Source organism: Geotrypetes seraphini, chromosome 10 (genome assembly GCF_902459505.1).
Source record: "Geotrypetes seraphini chromosome 10, aGeoSer1.1, whole genome shotgun sequence".
In the NCBI taxonomy this organism is placed as follows: domain Eukaryota; kingdom Metazoa; phylum Chordata; class Amphibia; order Gymnophiona; family Dermophiidae; genus Geotrypetes; species Geotrypetes seraphini.
The window spans coordinates 33,653,594-33,671,964 of record NC_047093.1 but is presented as its reverse complement, the minus strand read 5'-3'; the positions used below and the strand labels follow the sequence as shown (position 1 = coordinate 33,671,964).

The 18,371-nt window shown below is 44.6% G+C and overlaps 1 protein-coding gene across 1 annotated transcript in view; it reads right to left on the bottom strand.

Moving 5' to 3' along the window:
- Positions 1-18,371, bottom strand: part of MGAT5B (alpha-1,6-mannosylglycoprotein 6-beta-N-acetylglucosaminyltransferase B) — a 327,915-nt gene that overhangs the window by 44,566 nt on the left and 264,978 nt on the right. Inside the window, exon 15 of the mRNA XM_033961186.1 lies at positions 16,637-16,753. Coding sequence (XP_033817077.1) covers positions 16,637-16,753 — 117 coding nt within the window. The remainder of the gene's footprint in view (positions 1-16,636; positions 16,754-18,371) is intronic.

Genomic DNA, 18,371 nt, shown 5'->3' with positions numbered 1-18,371 from the left:
TGGGGAACATAAGAACATAAGAATTGCCAATGCTGAGTCAGACCAGTGGTCCATCATGCCCAGCAGTCTGCTCACGCGGTGGCCTTCTGGTCTAAGACCAGCACCCTAACTGAGACTAGCCCTACCAGCGCACGTTCTTGTTCAACAGAAACTTGTCTAACTTTGTCTTGAATCCTTGGAGGGTGTTTTCCCCTATAACAGCCTCTGGAAGGGCGTTCCAGCTTTCTACCACTCTCTGGGTGAAGAAGAACTTCCTTACGTTTGTACGGAATCTATCCCCTTTCAACTTTAGAGAGTGCCCTCTCGTTCTCCCTACCTTGGAGAGGGTGAACAACCTGTCCTTATCTACTAAGTCTATCCCCTTCAGTACCTTGAATGTTTCGATCATGCCCCCTATCAATTTCCTCTGTTCGAGAGAGAAGAGGCCCAGTTTCTCTAATCTTTCGCTGTACGGCAGCTCCTCCAGCCCCTTAACCATTAATTTGTCTCCGTATCATTCTCTAATACATTGATGAGCACAAGTGCCAGCGTCAGAGACCTTAGAACCTTGCTGGCTACTTTGCTGCTTAAGGAACATGGGCCGGAGCTGTGACAGAGAATCTCTGCAGTTAGCAGGGCTTGAGCATCTCTGCCAGAAAAGGCATGATATGGCAGAGACAACAGCAAGGGAGAACCGAGAGGAATTATACGTCTTCTCAGTCTATCTCTGGATCCTCCTCCCCTCACCCCAAAATTGATTTCTGGTTATGCCCCTGAAATATAAATATATAGAAGCTTGTTTTGGATTCACTGCTTCCTCTATATCTCTACCCCATTCTTATGTAGCTTTCAATGAAATGTCCCACAGCTTTCCTGATTTATTTATATACCACTTATAACCTAAGTGGTGTACATTGAGGTACTCAAGCATTTTTCCCTATCTGTCCTGGCAGGCTCACAATTAGAGAATGACACGGTGACAAAATTCATCACCGTTCCCGTCCTCGCGGATAACTGCGGGAAATAAACCCATGTCATTTTCTAGTGTCTATTTCATCCTCTGTCCTTCTACACCAGCATTTTTCAAAGCAAAGCTTGCGGGTCAGTGGTTGTGGCCATTCATGCTCTGATTCTTATGGGAGCCAAGGATAATGAAGCCATTGTGACATCACTGATGTGACTGGCTCTTAGGCACTGGTGGAATGAGGCATTATGACATCACAATATGTGCTCTGGATACAGACTGTCATTCTGTAGTGTCTGTTTCAACCTCAGTCCTTCTACACCAGCATTCTTCAAAGCAAAGCTTGCGGGTCAGTGGTTGTGCCCAATTATTCTCTGATTCTTTCCTCTCTCCTTAAAAGAATGACATGAAGATGGTTTCCCGCGGGGACGGGAACGGTGATGAATTTTGTCACTGTGTCATTCTCTACTCACAATCTATCTAACGTACCTGGGGCAATGGGGGATTAAGTGACATAGCCAGGGTCACAAGGAGCAGTGTGGGATTTGATCCCACAACCTCAGGGTGCTGAGGCTGTGGCTCTAATCACTGCACCACACACTCCCCACAAAAGAAAGTTGAATTCCAGTCAACCAAGGTGAGAAGAAGAGGGACACAGGCAGCCGTACAATTCAATAAGTCTCTGTTTGGATAGAACTGAGCTAATAACAGAACACTGAGGTAAACTGATATGCCCTTACTCTATCTAGGCTTTTGCCAGACTCACCGGCCGCTCAAAACCATGACAACACATTCATCTATTGTTCTGGGGGGAAAAAAATAAAATGGTATAATTTAGCTCCATGTTGAAACTGATTATTCTGCACATGCAATTAGTTAAATTGATGTAATTTCTAGACAAAGCTAATTTATTCAAGGGACAAAATAAAGCAGTGCTCCAATCAGCTTGAAGCCAGACAAAGTATTAACTATCACAGCATATTATTGCTGGAGCTTTGTATCACTTTTTTTTTTGTTCTTGCACTGGCTTCTAGAAAGGGAATTTTCTCCTTTACTAAGGGCCATGGCAGTCTCTGAATTACAACTCTGGATAGAGCAAAGTTACTTACCTGTAACGGGAGTTCTCCGTGGACAGCAGGATAAGTCAGCCACACTTTTGGTGACGTCATCTATGTTCCCAATTCGGAATTGCTCTCCCAGAGCTCAGGTGAGGCTTTTGGGAGCCTCATTTGAGCATGTGCAGGTAGCCCTATATATACCTGTGCTAGCCCTCACTAATCCAGAGATTAGCTTGAGTCTTATTGCAGTGTCACCCATAGGGGAGAAGGGAGGGTCAGTGTGGCTGACTTATCCTGCTGTCCACGGAGAACTCCCGTTACAGGTAAGTAACTTCGCTTTCTCCATGGACAAGCAGTATAAGTCAGCCCCACTTTGGGTGACTCTCCAGCTGCAGGGTGCAGAGAGTATAGAGGAGGGGGGCCCCGTTGGGGATGGTCCCCTCTGCGTCTCCGCTACCTCGCTGCGGTAGGGTGAGGCTGCATAAATGTCAGGTGAGGGACAGAGACAAAAACCCCAAATACTGAGACCAGTCAGAGGTTATGCGTTGTAAACAATAGGAACTTTATTTTGGTCCTTAGAACTGGACCAACACTCCCTTTCTATTTTTTTTAATCTACCAACATGATAGAGTATGTATCTCAATAACAGATAGCGATTATAACAAATCTATATCACCAACGTGGTGTTTGAGTAACCCTTTTTTTTTTTTGGGATGTGCAAAAAACAAACTGTGCAAATTGTGCCAACATGGCAGAATATAAGCTGTCTAACAATCTCTTCTATCTGATATAGACTAATAGACCTGTTCAGCTAGTCCAGGTAATGGTGTCCTTTGCTTTGTCTGTTTGGTCACCATTCGTAGTATGTTGAAACTAAAGTCATTGGAGATCTGGAGTGGGAGATCCAGGCAATAGTGTCTGGTGAAGGTGTGTGGGGTAGATCATGTAGCTGCTCTGCAAATGTCCTGAAGTGGTGTGTTGCTGAGGTTTGCCAATGTTGCAGCCATGGCTCTTAGTTGGTGTGCTGTGGCCTTTTCCTCCAGGGACACTCCCTCCTGCTCATAGCAGAAGGCAATGCTGTTTGAGATCCAGTTGGATATAGTACGTTTTCCCACTGGTGTTCCTGGTTTGTTGGGGGTCAAAGAAGATGAATAGTTGTACTGCCTTTCGCCAGGATTGTGTTCGTTGAATGTATAGGCGAAGTGCACCGGTGCAGTCCAAGGTGTATAGAAGTCGTTCTGTGCTGTTGATGTGTGGAAAGGTGAGACTACCTTTGGTAGGAACTTTGGATGAGTTCTCAGCACTGCGTGATCATGAAGGATCTGTGTGTATGGTGGGTATGTCACCAGGGCCTGTAGCTCGCTGATGCGCCTTGCTGATGTGATGGCAATAAGAAAGACCATTTTCCAGGTGAGGAATTTTATTGATGCATCCTCCAATGGTTCGAAGGGGTGCGCTGTTAACCTGCGGAAGATGATGCCCAGGTCCCATGCTGGCGGTGGGCGGTGTAGGTTTATGGTTGTGTCCACCACTTGAGGTTGTTGTAGATTTTTTGGTCCATTATGACTCTGTGAGACAGAGGTTGTGTGTGTTGGTTCCAATTCTTTCTGAGGAACCACTGGAGGGGTCGCATGTGGAGTTTGGCGAGTGGGACAACATGTATGGAGGCTGCTTGATGGCCCAGGAGGCGTAGTATTGTTCTTGCTGTGACTGTGTGTGTCTCTGACATTTGCAGAACCAGTTTTTGTATTGCTTGTCCCCTTGAGTGGGGCAGAAAGGCAGCATTCAGTGGCGTGCAGATCTTTGCCCCGATGAATTCTATTGATTGTGTTGGTTGTAGCACGGATTTTTTGGTGTTCACGAGAAACCCCAGGGATTGTAGGACTGACATCGTTGTATTGACTGCTGTTGTCGTTTCCCAGGGTGATGGACCCACCAGCAGCCAGTCGTCCAGGTAAGGGAATACATATATGGCATTCTTGCGGAGGTGCGCCGCTGCCACCGCAACACATTTTGTGAAGACCTCGGTGCAGAGGAGAGTCCACAGGGCAGGATCCTGTATTGGAAGTGCTGGGTTAAGGTCCTGAACTGCAGAAACTTTCTTTAGGAGGGGTGCATAGGAATGTGTGAGTACTCATCTTGAAGGTCTAGTGAGGCCAGCCAGTAATCCTTTTGGATTAGTGGTAGGATTGTTCCTAAGGAGTGCATTCAAAATTTTTCCTTGTTTACGTACTTGTTTAGGCCTCGTAGGTCTAGGATGGGTCTGAACCCTCCTGTCTTTTTGGGGATGAGAAAGTAGTGTGAGTAGAATCCTTGGTTGTGCTTTGGGTACTGGTTCTATTGTTCTTGCTTGGAGGAGAGCTTTTATCTCTCTGAGGATGAGTTCTGATTGCGGTTCTTTGGAGTTTCTTGTTGGTGGGTTGGCTGGCGGGGGTGTGTGGAATCTGATGCGGTATCCTTTTTTCATGATTTGTAGCACCCATTTTTCTTGTTTTCTTCTCCCAGGCTTTGTAGAATGCGGTGAGACGGCAACCAACAGGAGTGGAGGGCCTTGGTGATGAGTCAAAAACTAGTCCCGGCTTTTGTGGTGGTGGAAGTGGCTGGCTTCTGCTGTTTTCTTTTCCTCTGGAGCTGCCTTTGCTGGCAAGGGGCGCTGTTGGGTTGTATTTTCTGTCTGTGGGACGGCCAATTTGTCTGGTTGTCGAAGCGCCTTACTGTGTTATTTTGTCGGTGATAGTGGTTGGTGCTATGCCGCCTTGGTGCCGGGGTTTTTACAAAACCCTCTGATGAAAGGGTTTGCAGAATTGTGCAATTGGCTTTCATTGTGTCTACTGTTTCCATGACTTTTTCCCCAAATAGGTTTTCCCCTGAGCAGGGTGTGTCTACGATACGCTCGTGGGTGTCCTCGCGTAGGCCCAAGGCCCATAGCCAGGCCAGGCGTCTGGTTGCTATGGCCACTCCGGCCTTGCGAGCAGATGTTTCAAAAGCGTCAAATGTTGCTTTTATCATGTGTTTTCTTCATTCCACCATGTCCTGTAGTATGGGGGCTATGCCTGCCTTGGCTTCCGGGTGTAGCGTTTCGAGAGTTTCCTCTATTTTCCTCTGGAGCGCATCGCTGTATAGGATAAGGTGGAACAGGTGAGTGTTGATACACTGGGAACTCCGGACCCAATACGTTCCGTGTTCGATAATACAGTCTTCCTCAGGGGTCTTTCTTGGTCCTATGATAAGAGCTCGTAGATTAAGAAATAGTCCAAATGAACAGATTCAAAGAAGACTGCACTGATGAGAGGTTCTCAAGAGTGGTAGAGAACCTCTCATCAGCGGAGAGTCATGTATCGGGTCCTAGATATTTTTACGTGGATTACCAAGTATAATTTTTAAATAAAGCCTACATCTTGAACATCAACAATCCACAGAGTCCTTTCTTTCTTATTAGAAGACAACATACTCGTCTTGTAAGTAATAGTTGCCAACGCACCTCTTCTGAAATAAAACTCCTCATTCGTACTAAGACCTCAGAATTACCTATCTGAAGCAACTGAAAACAAATCTCAGCTCCTCAAAAGTGGTGAAATGCCCTTATTATCACTTTCATATGAACAGCTAACTTCATTTCAGGTTGACTAGCATTGACATCAATTTCATGTAATTATAGGTGTGGAGTAATCAGCTTCCATATAATGACAGAAGCTGTTTCCATAATGATGTCAATTGTTAAACTTGCCCAGGTTGGGATGGGAACGAGGAGAAGGTGTGTACAAATCGCTGTGTGATTTCAAAGGGCTATTTGTATGCAGGGGAAATGGTAATTGCTACTTTGTATCCATTTTCTGCATGATCGCACTAAATCACGATGGAAATGAAATAGGATTTTTAATTTATTTATATATATATATACAGTATATCTGAATCTTTACCAAACAGTTTTTGGGATCTCAAGCCACACAACCTAATCCCAAGCTTACACTGCCAGGGGCATGCTGCCAGCAGCCAACCTGGAAGCCTTCCCTCTGATGTGTTTGCATTTTGCTTCCTAGGGAAGGTTTCCGGGTCAACCGCCGGCACCACGTAGAAACCGCTGCCAGTGACCTGGAGAAGAACACGTAGGAAGAAATGCACCATGGGCAAGGGGGTGGGAAGTGAGGGAAAGAGAGAGACTGCACAGACTGGGGGAAGGGAGGGAAAGAGAGAAGCTTCTGCACAGAAAACTTTGTGCCTGCCCACTTTGGGCTCAGGCTTGCCTAAAATTGGCTGTCTAGCTACGTCACTGCTGCAGATGTGCATTTATGTTAACTTTTTCAATGTCATTTTTAACCCAAAACAATAGGGGAAAAAAAATCCAAAATTGTGTTTTCTTGTGTTCACAATAATGCACACTATTACAACAGTGTTTCCCAGCTCGGTCCTGGAGTACCCCCTTGCAAGTCAGGTTTCCAGGATATCTACAATGAATATGCATGAAAGAGGTTTGCATACAATGGAGGCAGTACATGCAAATCAGTCTCATGCATATTTTATTGTAGATATCCTGAAAAACTGACTGGCAAAGGGGGTACTCCAGGAATGACTTGAGAAACACTGGCCTATTGCACAGCTCACGAGCGCAGTGGTTCTTAAATCTGTCCTGGGGGACCCCCAGCCAGTCGTTTTTTTCAAGATATCCCTAACGAATATTCACGAAGCAAACTTGCAAATCATAGAGGTGACAGGCATGCAAATCTACCTCATGCATATCCATTAGGGATATCTTGAAAACCACTGCCCTAGTTTGTACTGTTTATCAACAGTTACAGTATTTAAGAATGGTGCACCATTTTGACAACATTGCCCCCCCCCCAAATAAATTTTGTTTTAAATGCTTTAAAAAAGCCAGATAAGTTTAGAAATCCCCTAACACAGGGATTCTCAACCCAGTTCTCGGGACACACCAAGCCAGTCTGATTTTCAAGTCATGATCTGCTTTTCAAAACCCGTTCAAAGTGCCAGGTTTTGAATAGCCGTCCGGACATGCCCTCTAAAAAGAGAACATGTCCAGGTAAATCCAGACATCTGGTAACCCTAACCACAATGAATATGTATGTAATGACATATCAAATCAGGAGTTCCACAGGGTCCTTATTATCACCAGCTCTTTTCAATTTGTATCTGGTCCCTTTAGTCCAGGAACATCAAATTCTACATCTTTGCAAATGATAAGCAGCTGTTAACATTTGTGGGTAACAACCAAGAAGAAGTAATTTCTGATCTCATCTGGCTAGCAGACAATTGTAAACGCAGACAAAACCATAGCTATATGGCTATCATGCAGCCAATCCGCCCAAGTATACTTCCAGAACTCGCTGGCAAACCTATTCAACTTAAGTCCGAAATCCTGACACTGGGAGTATGCTACAGCTCTGAGCTAAGCTTCAGATCTCAAATAAGCCACGTAGTAAAAATGTGCTTCTATCACCTAAAACTACTGCGGCAATTAAAACCTGTGCTGACTACAGATAATCTAACAAAACAAATTCACGCTTTCATTACCAGTCGGCTAGATTACTGTAACACATTATTTTTAGGGTCAAGCATAGCCAACCTCTCCGGCCTACAGCTAATCCAAAGCGCTGCGGCCAGGCTTCTAACGGGCGCGCGCAGTACTGACCACATTACGGCCGTACTGTTTAAATTACACTGGCTGCCGATAACCAAATGAACTGAATCTAAACTGCTTTCACTAGTCTTCAAAGCCTGGCATCTTCATCTTCCAGAGTATCTGTACAAGAAACTGGCCAGATATCAATCTAATAGAGCTCTAAAATCATCTCAACATGAACGATTATAGACAGCTTTGTTGTTAATAATTTCTTAAAGTTAAAGCTTATACGGTAATAGTCTCAGCAGCCTCTACATATAGGCATCAACAAACAACTGGGTTTTCAATAATTTCTTAAAATTAAAGCAGCCAGTACATAGTCTTAAGGCATTCTACATGGACACACCAGCCATCAAAAACATTCTGGATTTTGTAGCCACTTAGATACTACAGAGGCAGTTATACAACTCAGCCATGACATAATGTTACCAACACCACAAGAATTGAGCTATAAGGCATACAGCTGCTGTGTTGCTCAACCATGACCTAGTATCAGTAATAAGTCTTTATTATTCATAACATACCATCTGCATCGTACAAGTAAGTCATAATTTCCACTAAAGCTAGGCGCTCGAGCTCTGGAATAAACTCTGCTGGTACCATGGGGATTAACGATCTCTGAATTGTTACCTACAAGTCTGAGGTACGAGCAAATACTGTAGCCCCCTTTCCCCATATTAGGAATTTCCTACAAAACACATATGGTCCTGGTTCAGTTAACACCTTTTGGCAGTTTGATTCAGCAGCTGAGAAGGAAACAAATATTAATTATATTGCTGCTACAAAAGGGGTTTCTAATAAATACAATCCTTTAATATGGCATTTTAATATAATTTTTCACATAAAATGTGAGCAGAAAAAGGAGTTACATTAAAATATATTGATTAATTCAGAGAAATAATAGTCCTATACCTGCTCATAAAGCATGGAGAATGACATTTTGAGAAATGTGCTCTTGGAATGATTTTATTGTATAAAGCAGGTATCTGGGAAGGAAGCACTGTATAGCTTGAATTAGAATTATGTAGAGATCATTGATAGATCCAGGTCACGGAGCCTATCACTGGCACTCTGCAAAGATGCACAAAAAGCAGAAAATGTTTGAAATGATGATCAAACACTTTTGGGTCAATATTTAATCTCTACAGTTGGCATTTGATTTAAATACCGACTTCAGCATTTCAATAATTCACGGATATTCAGCACTGCTATCTGAATAGCAAGCAATGCTGAATTCCTGGTGCACTCAAAGCTAAAAAACTGCAGAAGGAAGGAAGGGAGACAAGTCAAGGAAGGAAGGAAAACAAGTTAGGGAAGGAAGGGAGACAAGTCAGGAAAGGAAGGGAGACAAGTCAGGGAAGGAAGGGAGACAAGTCAAGGAAGGAAGGGAGACAAGTCAGGAAAGGAAGGGAGACAAGTCAGGGAAGGAAGGGAGAAAAGTCAGGGAAGGAAGGGAAACAAGTCAGGGGAGGAAGGGAGATAAGTCAGGGGAGGAAGGGAGACAAGTCAAGGAAGGAAGGGAGACAAGTCAGGAAAAGAAGGGAGGCAAGTCAGGGAAGGAAGGGAGACAAGTCAGGGAAGGAAGGGAGACAAGTCAGGGAAGGAAGGGAGACAAGTCAAGGAAGGAAGGGAAACAAATCAGGGAAGGAAGGGAGACAAGTCAGGGAAGGAAGGGACACAAGTCAAGGAAGGAAGGGAAAAAAGTCAGGGAAGGAAGGGAGACAAGTCAGGAAAAGAAGGGAGGCAAGTCAGGAAAAGAAGGGAGGCAAGTCAGGGAAGGAAGGGAGACAAGTCAGGGAAGGAAGGGAGACAAGTCAGGGAAGGAAGGGAGCCAAGTCAGGAAAGGAAGGGAGACAAATCAGGGAAGGAACAGCCCTCCAACATATGCAGCTACTGTGTATGAGTAATATTACTGAGCATTAACACATACTGCTCGTATTTCAAACAGCACCCCTATTGGTCACTGAGGTAGTGTTACTGCTTGACTCCCAGTGCTTAAACTGCTCAGGGGGGAGAATGGAAATCTCTATTGTAGGATATGAGGAAAGATGCCAAGGGAAGAGGTGGTGGAGACAAAGACAGCACTACCCTCTTTTATGCCCTGCATTTGCATAGTCTGCTGCTACCTATCCACCCCTCCATATGGCCTCAATGGTTACGTGTAAATGATGTCACAGTGCTGCATTGGCTGCTACTTGTTTTACGGTAAGAGGAACCGCAAAGCATCAAGGGATTGCCCTTGCTGAACTATTTAAAAGCGCGTGAAATACCAGCATTTGTTATAAAGCACTTTGCGACAAGAATGCTTTGTAGCTAATGCCTTTAATGCACGCCAATGACATACACATATGATGCACTACAATAATCCACACCTATGACTGTTGTGGCAAATCTGGCGCATGTGTACATTGTCGCTACATCAACTGGACTATTCTGTATGAGAGTCGCTCTCACAGCGATCCATCAGACAGGATCGAACGGAGATTACGGCGAACCTCCACGCATATCATTTGCATACAAACTTGCTTGAGCATCGATCACTGTTTCAGAATCGGCCAAAAGCAATCCACACAGTCTTATCGATGGTGTTTAGTCATCTAGGCCTAAGGCAGCCAAGTGCAGCTGAATATATTCTGCTTGTCCAAGGAGAATTTAAGATAAGAACAGACCATAAGAGATATTCTCATGCTGTTAGGTGACCTCATGCACATAACCTAGGGGAGGGGGGGAAGATCCACACGGATGAGTATTTCAGAGATTGAAAGGGTCTAAACAAGACCTCCGCCAACAACGGACTGTGAAAACGGCCAGATCATATTTACCTAGGCTTAATTTATGGGACTAATCAAGACAGGAGCTCTTAATCTTTTTTGGTTCCTGCACCCTCTTTAACTGATCAATTAAACCTTCACACCTTCTTTCTGAACTATGTGTCCACCAGTGACCACTGAATGGCTATATACTAATATGTCGCTGTTAGCTGCTAACAATGCTAACTACTAATGTGTCACTAAGGGGTCCTTTCACTAAGGCCCGCTAGTGCATCTTAGCACGTGCTAAAAATTAGCACACGCTAAATGCTAATGCGTGCTAAAGCATCCATAGGATATAATGGACGTGTGAGCATTTAGCGAGCGCTACGACGCACTAGCGCGCCTTAGTAAAAGGACCTCTAAAATTATACTACCAAAAATTGTCCTAATAACTAACCTCTCACTCTGTTTTAAAAAGTTTTCAAATTCAATCTTCGGTTTGGTCTTGAAAAATCTGAAATTGAATTTGAATAATTTATCTGAGATTTTTAGGGCAATCGGTGACTGAGAGTTTTCAACGAGTTACTTTGGTTGCTGCTTTTGTTTTTGAACAAGATCTGAATAATGTCATGAAAATGTACTTTCGCAATTCTAAAGCTCTCGTTTTTGGTCAGAAAATTTGGGATTTTTCCTGATGTTACTGAAGTGGCGCAAGAACACCAGAGGGCTTTTTAAAACCGTAAACAGGAAGTTTTGGATTTGGGGGCTTCATTTAAGTTGCTTTATCCATGTAAATGCCTGATATGTTTGGGTGGTTTGAATTGACTTTTTTTTTTTTTTTAAATTCCTGAACATTTGAAATCTTTTATTGATCTCAAGAAGATTGTTTGAAGTGTAAAATGGTTAAATAAGAGATAGAAGATGATGACGGCAGAAAAGGGCTACAGCCCATCAAGTCTGCCCACTCTGCTTACCCACCCCCTGTCTATGCCCTAATGACTCAATTTCCTTATCTTGACCCTTGTAGGGATCCCACATGGGTATCCCATTTATTCTTAAAGTCTGGCACGCTGTCTGCCTCGATCACCTGCACTGGAAGCTTGTTCTAATGATCAACCACTCTCTCTGTGAAGAAATACTTTCTGGTGTTGCCATGAAATTTTCCGCCTCTGAGTTTGAGCGGGTGCCCTCTTGTGGCCGAGGGTCCCTTGAGAAAGAAAATATCATCTTCCACTTCGACACGTCCCGTGAGGTACTTAAATGTTTCGATCATGTCTCCCCTCTCCCTACGTTCCTCGAGAGTGTAGAGCTGCAATTTGTTCAGTCTCTCTTCATACGAGAGACCCTTGAGCCCCGAGATCATCCTGGTGGCCGTCCGCTGAACCGATTCAATTCTGCGCACATCTTTACTGTAATGTGGCCTCCAGAATTGCACACAGTACTCCAGATGAGGTCTCACCATGGCCCTGTACAACGGCATTATGACTTCAGGCTTTCGTCTGACGAAACTTCTATTGATACAACCCAATATCTGCCTTGCCTTAGATGAAGCCTTCTCCACTTGATTGGCAGTTTTCATGTCTGCACTGATGATTACTCCTAAATCTCGTTCTGCTGAAGTCCTAGTTAAAGTTTCTCCGTTCAAGAAGTACGTCCTGCATGGATTTCCACTTCCGAGGTGCATGACCTTACATTTCTTAGCATTGAAGCTAGCTGCCAGTTTGAGGACCAACTTTCCAATGTAAGCAGGTCCTGTGCCATATAATTCTGTAAACTGCATTCACTTACTATATTACATAGTTTGGCGTCATCGGCGAATAGTGTTATTTTACCTTGAAGCCCTTGAGTCGCTGAAATTGTGTGGATGCAAAGTGTTTTATTTAATTTTCTTCAATTGATACTCCTTATATTTTGAACTTACTCCCCTCCTATTCTGGACTATTTAGGAGATAAAATATTTTAGGTTTATCTCTTCTCCCCCCCCCTCCCCGGTTAAATTAATTTCTTCCATGTCTCTGTAACAATGTAATGTTGTGATATGTTTATTGAAAATGAATAAATAAATAATTTTTTAAAAAGCTTCAATAAATTGCCTCAAATTTGACCTCAAGGGGTACGGGCACCTCTGATTAAGAACCCCTGAATTAAGTTCTACAAATACAAACAGATCAGCTCAAATGAAAGCTGTTAACTACTCCAGAGAATGTTACTTTTGCATCCAAAATCTCTTTGTGATGTAATACAATTACACAAAACAGCAAAACAGAGTCTCACATGGAACACAATAAAGGCATCTGATTATTCCTGTATCACAAATACTCTAACCGGTGCTGTCATCTCACAGGTGACCAGACCTACACAACACTTGACTATCTTTTTCAATAAACATTTCACAAAAGCAGGTGGGTCAATGTGCAGGGTGAGGAGGCCGGAATGCGCTTTCTCAATAATTTGCCCCTGCCTGTTGCCTGCAATATTGCTGGCTAATACAGATGACCCTATTATCACTCTATTACACTCCCGATGGAAATGCTCTCGCAGCTGTTAGCTAGGAAATTAACAGAAGCTATTGCTTTCATTATCTGCCTCTTTCTTCAACAAGCACTGACCTCTGACCACCTCAGAATTACTTCTCATGGACTGTCAGAATAATGCAAGGGTTGTAAGTGCTGTAATAGTCAACAGAAACTCTTCCAACATGTTGTCCCAGAGGCAAATATTGTACCGTAGCTGCAAAATAATTTGTTTCTCAGAATCTCTCTCTCTTGCACCACATTTACTTATGCTTATGACTTTCACATCAAAATAGAAAAAAAAAAAAATATATGAAAGGATCAAAAGACCATACAGCCTAGCCAGTCTTCCCAATCAAACCAGCAGCCACTCAGTTTCTAGAACCAAGAGGTGGAGCCACAGGTGGGCACAGGTCCACCTACTTTGAGCTGAGGCCTACCTAGCAACAGTATAGGTGGTTTGTAGCTGGCATCTATGTCTCCAACTGGCAGGGATCCCTAAGATTTGCCAGTTGGAGACTTCTGGTGATCCAGCATCTCTTTATTTCACTCTCCCAACCCTCTTCCCCTCAGTACCTTTTAATTCATTCAGTGCTGGGTCAACACAAGCAGAAACTCAATCCAGCTACTCATGCCGGTCCTCAACTTTCCCTTTAATGCAACTTCTTGTTCATGGGATCAGAATGTCGCATCAGAGACAATGCTCAGGGTCGGTATGAGAAGCCAGTATGAGTCAGTATGGTATTGTATTTAGACTTATTGTATGGTATTGTATTTAGACTCACTGTATTGTATTGTATGTGGATTTAATGTATTGTATTGTATTAAGACCTTTGTTATTCGCTGAATGTCCAGCCTTCTTACAATGTAAACCGCCTAGAAGTCGCCTGACTATGGCGGTATAGAAAAATAAAGTTATTATTATTATTATTATTATCATAAGAACATAAGAATAGCTTTACTGGGTCAGACCAATGGTCCATCAAGCCCAGTAGCCCATTCTCACGGCGGCCAATCTAGGTCACTAGTACCTGGCCAAAACCTAAAGAGTAGCAACATTCCATGCTGACGGCAGCCATTCAAGGAGCAGCGCGGGCCCAGGTTGGAGCGTGAAAATCTCGTTCTTGCCTTGTGCGCCGCTGGCCCCGAGATAATGAGGAGGCAGCCATCCAGTGAGGGAGGGGCAGGAGCGTGGAAAGCTTGCTCCTGCTAATACATCGCTGGACCACCGTAATTTAAAGGTGCCGGGGGGGGGGGGGGGTCTGAGACTGCCTACCACTTAGACCTGCTCTGTACCCTGTCCTGGCCTACCACTAGACCACCAGAAGGGGTACAGGGTACAGGGCAGAGCGTGGGGACAGGGTGCAGAGCCTGGAAGGCAGTGAGGGGGTTGGGTGCACAGCCTGTCAGGGAGGGGGGACAGGGTGCAGAGCCTGGCAAGGAGTGTGGAGTTGGGTGCAGAGCCTGGTATATATTAGTACCCAATTTGGTTCAGAATGTTTTTTTTCTTGTTTTCCTCCTCTAAATCTAGGGTGCGTCTTATGGTCAGGTGTATTTTATAGTGCGAAAAATATCGTAATTAAGTTCTGCGCAATACTTTCTCCCATTTATGTGGACTTGAGGAACTAGTGAGATGTCTTATGTTAGTAATAGTTATGTTTTACTTGTGATTTTCCTTTCTTTATTATTATCTGTATAAATGATAATGAAGAAAACTTGATAAATTTAAAAAAAAAAAAAAGTTCTGCGCAAATTTCTGTTAAGCGTGGCTAGGAATCCGCAATTAGGGTACTTAGTGGCATCTAACATAGGTGCTGTTTATAGGATCAGGTCCTCTGTGCCCAATTTCAACCCGTGATACTCAGCATTGTTAAAAAAAGTGATTGCTATGGGCTGGATTTCAGAAATGAGGGAAGGGATTGTTTGAACCTCTAGTTGAAATTGTTGCTCGTGGCAGTCAACAACGCGCTCCTCGCGACCACGTAGACTCTTCCTCTGATGTCCCTATGCGCGGCACCCGGAATTGACATCCGCGGGAGAGCTGACGGGGTCGCAAAGAGCACATTCCTGATCGCTACAAACACCAACTTCAACTAGAGGTATGGGAGGGGGGCGCATGCATGGAGGGGAGGAATTGGAAGAGGCGGGGGGGGGCAGAAAGGAGGAGGGGTGCCAGCGCCTCCACCAACATGGCGCCCAGGGTGGACCGCTCCCATCATCTCCCTCCCCCTTGCTACACCATTGCTTGTGGCCCTGGGTCACTTAACCCTCTAGTGCCACAGGTACCTTAGTTAGACTGTGAGCCCGCTAGACAGATAGGGAAACACTTAGAGCAATGTATAGCAAACTGTGTGCCACGGCGAGATTACCGGTGTGCCGCAAGACACCAGTGAGGAGGAGAGCTGCAGGATGATTGCTCACAGCAGTGTTTTTCAACCTTTTGACACTTATGGACCGGTGGAAATCAAAGAATTATTTTGTGAACCGGCCATCTCTGCCCAATCTCCGCCCCAGACCACACCCCCATAATAGTACTAATTGTAACCATTTTTTCCATTCATTTTTCATATATACACACAATATAATCTTATTAACAACACATAATGGTTAACCACAAAATTAAACTACACATGATAACCCCTATGCAAATACGGGCCCAAAAACTAACTACAAACAAACCCTAAGATGCAAGACTCTGCCTGCAGTACAACCCCAGAGAAAAAGAAACAAATGCATTTCTTCCTGAACAGTGCAAAATACAGACAGCAGATGTCAGTTCTCAAAATTGACACTATTCAATCACTAAATTTAAAAGTAAAATCATTCCCCCTACCTTTGTTGTCTCCCTCCCTCCATGCTGTGCCTTACCTTCTGGCCTGCTCCTGCCTGGCCATTTTATGCCGCCCCCCCGGTGTTATCTTCGGGCCGGCTCCCTCTTCCTCAGGGTTGCAGTGCACAAAGCCGTGGGTAGCAGCTCCTCGCGTGCATCCCACACCTCATCTGGAAGCCTTCCCTCTGACGTTGCGACGTCAGAGAGAAGGCTTCCGGTTCAGATGCAGGACACGCTTAGGAGCCACTGCCCGCGGCTTTGTACACTGCAGCCCTGAGGAAGAGGGAGCCGGCCAGAAGATTACGCCGCATCAATTGCACCGTGGACCGGCGATTGAAGAACACTGTCTCGGGCTCGATGCACGTGCCGGCCCTGTGGACCGGCAGGAAATTTCTGTGGACCGGTGGTTGAAGAACACTGGCTTATAGGATGTGTCTCTCACAGTCAGCCGCACCTCTATGTATCTCTCCTCTTGCAGCACCCCCTCCCTCCCCCCACCGGCAGCTCAGGGCAGCATGTGCAGATGTCAACGTGATGATGTCAGGCATGCGCATGACGTCATGGCGTCAATGGCTGCGCATTTCCAGAGGCTCTCCTGCCGCGGCACAGAGTTCTGTGTGCCGTGGCTTCCAGAAGTCTGCGAGACACTGCCTTGAGTACGTGATCACTCTTCACTGTAAACTGCCTAGATATATAAGCAGTGTGCATAAAATCACATTCGCTTCCATTTCATTTATGTTTATTTTATTAAGTATATTCTAATAATTTCATAACCATGATCACACCGCTTCCCTCCTGTGCAGATTCTAAACAGTTCTCTGTGTTCAGAATCTGATTTACGTCCGCTTCAGTTTGCAGACCCGATTGGTTGGACCACGGCAGAAAGAATTACCCCCCTTACCTTGGTTCTCATAATGGCCTTGACAGCGTCTTCAAACTGCTTTGAATTATTGTAGTCCACTGTCCACACGTGTGGCTCCCCTATGAAGTGCTCCACATAAGGATGCTGGGAAGAGACCTAGAGATGACCACATGAGATCACGTGAGCTCCAGACGTTCATGTCACCCACACACCAGAAGACATTTGTGTAGTTATTTCAAGGACTCTATTATAGGTTCATTTATTTGCAGAATTTGTAACCTGCACTTTCGAAGAACCATGATGGCAGTGGACAATAACAGAAAATTCTCAGAACCAATAATACTTTAATCCTCATCCTCGCATAACCATGTCCTTGTAGGAAAAAAAAAAAAAATTTTTTCAGTTCTTAACATGACGGTGGGCTAAAATGATTCTAGCTAAGATAGAGAACCAGCTTATGCAAATCTGATGTGTACAAATACATCTCATGAATAAACTGGTTCTCTTTCTCATGCATGTGGCTATTCTGCAAAGGGCACGGAAGCGCAGAGCTAAATATTTTTAAATCTCTATTCTTTAATGTGATATTCTGTTTATCTGCATCTGTGTTATATTGTACACTCCCTTAAATGGTCAAGTTAAGGAGGGGGATAGTGTAGAAATGTTTTAACTAAACTCAAAGCCCACAGTTCTAGGAGACTGCTCGTTTTTCTTCAACTTGTTCCAAGAAAGTGACTCAGCAGCCCGAAGGGTTTAGAATCATAGGTTATTGTTGGCACAATCGTGCCATTACCCAAAGTGATCCATGCAAATCAATCCAAATCTCTTCAGGGAATTACGAAATCCAGCCGGCGTTCGGCGGTTAGTAAGAATGAGGCTTTCCTTATCACCATGCCATTGCTGCAGATCATTAGAAGCTACAGGTCAGAGGACTGTGCGGACATGGCTCACACAACAGGAGCATCCCCAAATGGAATTGTGCCGCATGACATGTCTCTTAGCACCCCCACCCACCACACCATGGACACATCTGGGGAGTCAATGGACAGAGAATAACTTTTGTGAATCCCTCCCCTCCTCCCCGTGTCCCTTGGAACCTGTGCACTTACATCGCCTGCAGAGCCTTCAGGATGTTCCTTCCACTGTTCCTCTAGGAACTAATTAAAGTGAGGATAACTGTGGTTTATCTGAACAAGTACAGTTAACCCTTTCCAGGACTTCTTGCACTCCATAGAAACATATGGATGCTATTCAAAAGGAAATATTCAGATAGAATCTGGCCCTGAGTGCATCTACTGCACATTACCACATACTAACCGGTTAGTGCATGGATACTATGTCAACCCCCCAAGTTCTATAAAGTGCATCTAAATTTAGGGACCTACAACAGAATGCCTAGGCAATGTAAATGCCTAACTTAACTGAGTAATAGGGCTAAGGCCCAGATTCACTAACGCTCACCTACCTTTGCAGTCCGTGGGCGATCCGGGGCCGAGTCTCGGCAGGCGACCAATTCACTACTGCGTCTTCATGCAAATGAAGTGATCGGACGGCCGCCCCTTACCCGATCCTAATGCATGCGCAGACCCTCTTCTTTGCCTGCAGATGGTCTGCACATGCTTTCCGCGCCATGGGGAACGTGATTCCTGTTTTCTTTTGCAGCTATGATGTTTAAATGGGAAGCAGCTCCCTTGCAGGCTTGCACAACGTTCAGTGCAGTGGCATTGGCCAGTGAAAAGCTGATTGGTCCCCGTTGACGGGGTGCATGTGAATC